At 35.1% G+C, this 6487-nt stretch overlaps 1 protein-coding gene across 1 annotated transcript in view; it reads right to left on the bottom strand.

Annotated features, from left to right (window-relative positions):
- Positions 1–356: 356 nt before the first annotated feature.
- LUC7L3 (LUC7 like 3 pre-mRNA splicing factor) overlaps positions 357–6487 on the bottom strand; it is a 25195-nt gene continuing 19064 nt past the window's right edge. The window contains 5 exon segments of the mRNA XM_055576206.1: positions 357–859; positions 1693–2184; positions 2186–2331; positions 2437–2577; positions 5905–6065. Of these exon segments, the coding sequence (XP_055432181.1) occupies positions 2140–2184; positions 2186–2331; positions 2437–2577; positions 5905–6065 (493 nt within the window). The 3' untranslated portion in view covers positions 357–859; positions 1693–2139.

Here is a 6487-nt window from a genome sequence, read left to right as displayed (position 1 = left end):
AAATCTTGATACAGGATTTCTAAGACAAAAAAACAGCTGAAAGTGTCTGAATGTTTTTCTACATCATTATTTCACAGCTAGAGGATGATAGAGTTTGTCAGAAGGATATTTTGAATTTTCTACTACTAAAGAAATCTCTCAGGGATGTAAAAATATATTCCAGTTCATTGTATATCTTCGTTATTAAAAGCAAAATCCAAATGTATTCATAACTACTAAAAATTGAAGCACCATTATTTAAAACATTTAAACTGTGGAAATTCTATAAAAATTAGTCTTAAACAGAACAAATCAGATAAAACTGTACACCAAGATCTCTAGTAACAGCGTATCTCATATTTAAAACAAGGGACTAGTTCAGAGTCAATAACTTTATTAAAAAAGATTAATACTAAAACTTTTCAATGACAAAGAGACAAATCTGTAACAGAAAGTCGGAGATACTTTATTTTCACTTCTAAATCCAAAGGCTAGCAGAGTTGTAAAAATGGAATCCCACTTAGTCTGATTCACACAAATATTAACGTTTAATCTCGTTTTCAAAGTCCCAAGAATGAAAACTTGCAATTAAACACTGAGCAAGCCACATGTTTAGGTAATATTTCTTAAAAAGTCTTAAAGAAAAAGATATGATACAGGACCTAAGTTTTCAGTGGCATATATATGCTATTAATACATGTTCTGAAATCTGATAGGTCACATCAGTCCTGAATTAATTTTTAATTAAAAAAAAAACAAACAAACTAACCGAGCTTTATACTTTTTCTATGCCACTATAGTTTTCTTTCACCTCATTTTAATGTCGATCTTCACTTTATGCCGTTTTCAGTTTTCTTCCAAAAATCTTCCAACAGTATTCCTACAAAGCAAAATTTGCGGAAAAATGATAATTAGACAACATGTATAAGGCAAATTTTCATGACTAAGTGGCCCAGTCACTAACTGCTAATTAATATATGTATATGGAATGTTTGTATTCTTTTCAATTATCAAGGCATCAGCGTGGTTTTTTAAAACCATGTGCCTGTGTATGCTTGCCTCTATGTGAATGGCTCACACAAATATAACACTATATTGCTATCCTAGAAAAGGAAGGTCATCAACAATTCAACTAATTGGTACTTCCTTTCATTAGGAATATTTAATCCCATGCCACTAGCCCAAAGAATGAACAGTTTACAGGTTTCAAGAACCCTCTTAAAGACTGACTTTTAACAGTTCTTTAAAAGCCCAAATTCATTCTACACGGTTCATCAGTTCTTTGTGTTTCTGTTTAAAGGTGTCTGTCCTTGCTATTCACTGCTGCTTTAAATGTATCAGCCAGTGATTATTCCTAATATTCCTATGGCTGACTGCGAATTCTCCTACACAGGAGGAAATATTAAACACAACATACCTCTTAAAGACTTGAGAATTGCATTGAATGTAACAAGGCGAATAATATGAAGTGTTTATTGTATTTAAAATTCTTTAAAGATATCTAATTCTGGGCACCACTGCATCCCTACACACAGTTGAAAAAAAATTCCATTCTGTTAACATCTGATTATAAATTTTCACGCAATACACAAAAAAACCCCTCTGTGCTTCTTGTAAAGAACAAAAAGATACACAACAGTTAAGCGTAAAGATCACAGGCAATAGCATTCAAACATGGATGTGGGTAGAGAAAGGAGTACCTGGCATGAGTACCTGCTTAGTTTGACTGAATCCTTGATTTTTAATTTGGCTTTTCATGGGCCGCTCACAACACCAACGCTGTGTGAGGTATGGTAGTCAGCTGCAATAATTCATAAACCCTACACTTCCATCAATCCAATGCTACTGGCTCTCGAGTTACAGAACAAACTGCATTAGAATGCAAGGCAATAAAGCAAAAAACTAGAAACATCCTTGACAAAGAAATACTAGCAGTTTAATTAAAACAAAGTAGTCCAACATGTGCCTCAGAAATATTTAAGTTTTAAAGCATATGTCTCTGCCAATGTACCAACACAAGATGGACTTAATACCAAAAAGAAAAAAAATAAAAAACAGTTCAACCTTTTTATTAAAAAAAAGAAAAATAAAAAAAAAAAAACAAGAAATGACAGCAAAATCCCTAAAAAAAGGATAATTAACTTTTCAATGGCGACTATATTACAAACGTGGGCAATAATTTGCAAAGAGGCACACTAACGGGGGGCACGAGTCTGCTACAAAATAGCTGAGACAAAACAATGTACCTCAAAATGTTTTGCAGGACTACACTGTCTTTTCCTTCAGAAGATGCTTTTGTATGTCTTCTTACTCGGCTTAGTTCCATCTTCATCTGTGCATACTTACGCTGCACTGTCAAACAGTAACAAAAAGCCCTAATCAAAGTGAGAAACAATCCACTTACCTCTGTCTGATCTGAGGTCTTATCAGATCAGTTTTAATTGGACTGAGTGTCACCTTCAGATTTAATGTCTTCACTGGTCCCATTGACCTCATTCTTAGTATCGCTTTCCTTTGATTCAGTGTTTGTGTCTTCACTCTGCTTTTCTCGACTACTGGACTTCACACTACTTTTTTTATCATCAGATCCCCTCTTTTCTGCCATAAAAGAAGACATTGATCATGGATTTTAAAGTAAAATACAAAACATATATGACACTTTGAAAAGTGAAAACAATTTAGAGATGAAAAGACAATCATTTCCCACAGACTGCAAGTAACAGTTTGATAAATCTATCAAAGGGATAAAATTTGCAATTTATAAAGGAGGGAGAGGGCAGCACAGGGAATTACAGAAAGCAGAAGGTAAAAATAGTGGGCAAATTCTCTGAAACTGGTGATATGCACAGGCAACACCAAATCGCTGCAGAATCTAAAACTTAAGTAAATTTCACTTGGAGTAAAGACCATCAAAAGGCAATGGGAAAGGCAAGAAAGACAGGACAAAAAACTGTGTTCACATGAACGAAGTTAAAACGGTAAAAACAGTAACTGCAAAAAGGTGAACATTTATAGGCATGCTTCTCCAACTATATATTTTTAAATGCAAAAGATGACTTATACCTATATATATTTGAAGACCCAAGAGGGACAACACCAATGAAAGTGGATCTTAAATCCCATTTCAATTACTGAACTTTTGTGCTTCGCTAAGTAACATATATGCCATCTCAAAATTATTTTTTCCAAAGAGAGAAATAAAAATTCATCTCAGCTGCAAATAAAGGGTGAAAAAAAGGTCAAATTTTCCTTCTGTTTTCTTTGGAATGGTGAAACTAAAGACTAGAGGCAAAAGTGGTACATGGAGCAAGTTATGTTCTAGCTTTTTCAGTTCCAATTACTACCTAACAAAGGATTTCTGCAGAAAATTTTAAAGCAAACTACAAACCTGGAAAAATCATCTTTTCTTTAAAACTAAGAATAGCTGGTCTAACAATAGTTGATAAGACAGAAAGATGTGTTTTAAGAGAAGCAGAACCTTCTACAGATTCTAGACAAAGTTGTTAAGACGCAACATCAAGTAACTGGGAGAGGGATGGTAACGAAAAAGTATGGTTTATGGGGCTGTGGGGGGCACTCACTCAAAGAACATTAAGAATTGAAGATCTTATGTGAAGAAATATATTCCGTCCGTAACACTTGGAAAATTCACCAAGCAATGTCCAAGTAGCTGACTGCAGGACTCGCTTCATGTCTCGTCTGTTCACTTATGAGAACTGTGCAGTACAGTGTGCTCTAACTGACCTTGTGGAAAAGTCCTCCCTTTGTGCCTTATGGGCTTCTCCGGTGCACAGGTAGCTTCAAGGAGGAAGAGTCGTCTTGTTGCCCCGTAGAGGACTAGTAGTCAGTCCAATAATCTTATCTTCTGCCCTATATAAATATGGTAGATCTTAATAGTCCTAAGGACATCCACAAAGTGTGGTGGACTTTAGGGCTATGGATTAAAAAAGGAACCTCTCTTGACAAAAGAGAGCACCCTAAACTGGTTTGTGGTAACAAAGATAGGTTTGTGGAAGAAACCACTTTTTGTTTGTGGAGTGAGATAAAGTGCTTTCATTACAGCACGTGAGCTCCCTCTTACTCACTGTCATCAAATGTTCACTACTACTCATATCTGACCTCCAAGTTCAGGCCTTCAGTTATATATACAAGAATGGCTAACCGGCCACACGGTTATTTGAAAAAGTCAATAAATTATGTCATTTTAAAAACAGATCCCAACATTTAAAATAAATCTGTAATGGCAAACCCAATCTTTCAAGACAGACCAGAGGCAGAGTTTCCCTGAATCCAGTCTTCACTCCTTCTTCCACATCTGACCAGGAAAATCCATTCGTCCACAATCCAAACACAGTCCAGTTTATTTTACTTAAACAAGTCTGATTATATTCTATGATGTCATCATTATAATAAGGATCATAGCTTAGCAATTCATTCTCTCTGCTCTCTTGAAAAATTACAAACTCTTTTTAAGTCAGGCCAGTGCAATTTATAGCTCAATTTTGATCCCAAATAGTTATAAAAGCTACCTAGTTTCTGTCCCTGAGAACCAATCCAACTATTTTAAGTGACACGAATGAAGATACAGCGAAGAGGTTTAGTTCTCAAAGTGATTACCTTCATCTCTGACAAGAGATATATCTGGTTGTTGAGCTGACACCCCCAAATACATTACACAGAAAGTCTTGCTAAAAGGTTGAGTGAAGCTTACTTAAAAACTATTAAAAGTCAGTTAATTCTTGGTATCAATTGCCTTTTGAATCACAAAAATAACTTCTGGACTTAAATGGCAGATACTAAAGCTCATGAAAGTTTTAAAAATCACCCTGTTTCCTACTTTTTAACATTTGCTCCATGTTCTAGAAAAAGCCAATATATCTAAATCTTTTAAAAAGAGAAGGTGCACTTATTTGAGGAAAAATAAAAGCTGAAGACCGAAGGAAAAAAAAAAGATAATCCACTGTTTGCCAGTTTCCTAACTCAACTCAGTTAAACCCCACAAAAACCAGACTAATTTCATAAAAGAAAATAATGAGTATCACATACATGTCTAATAAATCCATATGTGAGCACACATGTTGGTGATCAAACATGGACACAGATAGGCAGAACAGGATGGAATAAGCAGAGCCAAGAAAATTAGAAATAAGCCCTTTCTCTCATTCCTGAAAACCATGCAAAGCAGAAAAGCCCAGTCCAAAAAAAAAGTGTACAAAGAATCTGAAGAATATGCAGAAATGGGACCCTAATTATTAAAAGAATTATCGTTCATCATTCAATGAAGGCTAAATTGAAAGGTGAGAATATCCTTGTGAAAACATGCCAAAGACAAAATGAAAAGTTGATTAAGCAGTCAACCAGCTACTGGAATGCCACAGAAAATCAAAGGAAAAAATAGATGGGAAAACGCATGTTTCGATAAAAAAAGGACCACACCGAGGGGGAAGGGGCACGACACGCACACATAAGGCATTCAACTTATGAAAACTTAAAAGTAGTATAGAATTAAATAAATGCTGTACTTGAAGACCAATGCAATACTGTACATTTACTCTTCAGAGTATTATGGAACACTGCAGCAAGTGTTGCCAAATAACTAAAAAATGTTGCCAATAACCCAGAATTCTACAGCCTAATAATCCTAACAGGTAATGCAATACTTGGAAGAATCTAAACGATAAGCCTTCAAGTTATAAATTGAAGCATGCGACTTGAACATGTTCTAAGAAAACACAAGGTCAACTGTCATTCTCATAAATCAGCAGAAGCGAAAATAAGACTTGTCTCCTATTGAATGGGGTTCATTAAAAGTAAAAATAAATACAGCTTGAAGTGGAACTCTGCTTGTGTCTAAAGAAAAGTGAGTTAGTGAAGAGACAAAGTGAAAACGGTCCCTTAAAGAATCAAATTCTCACAAAAACTAACCTTTCTCCTTCGATTTTCTATCTTGTTCTCTGTCTCGACTTTTGCTCCGGTGCTTATATGACTTTCGATCTCGGCTTTTTGATCTTCTTCGATCCCGACTACGAGATCTATGCTTTCTTTCTGATCTATCGTGGCTTCTGCTTCTTCGTCGATCTCTACTTCTTAAATAATTTGAAACAAAAGGAGAGCAACTTCAGCTGATATTACAGTGAGAAAAAATCTTGAAGAATTACATACTGTTATTTAAAGCAAAAATCACTCTCAAAGGCAAATGAATACAACCTACTATTGAAACACATTTATATAAGAAACCTTAAGAACTGAAAATTGAAAGTCCTTAACCTCAATTTTTCAAATAGGTAATCCTACCCAAAATAATTTATGATTTAAATGTCTTAGAATCAATAAGAGAAGCACTCATCCATTACACTAACTCCCTAATAAGATTGTATCAAATCTCCTTCAGCGGCCTAAGAAAGAGCAGTGAAATTGCCTACAAGATGAACTCGTTCAATGAGTCAACTTTCATCTGCCCGAGTGCTTAATGAGACTTAAGAGGGTCCCAAATACCAAGGAATTCACC

Source organism: Bubalus kerabau, chromosome 4 (genome assembly GCF_029407905.1).
Source record: "Bubalus kerabau isolate K-KA32 ecotype Philippines breed swamp buffalo chromosome 4, PCC_UOA_SB_1v2, whole genome shotgun sequence".
NCBI lineage: Eukaryota > Metazoa > Chordata > Mammalia > Artiodactyla > Bovidae > Bubalus > Bubalus kerabau.
Note: the sequence above shows the minus strand (reverse complement) of the source record. Positions and strands in the feature narration are given on the sequence as shown.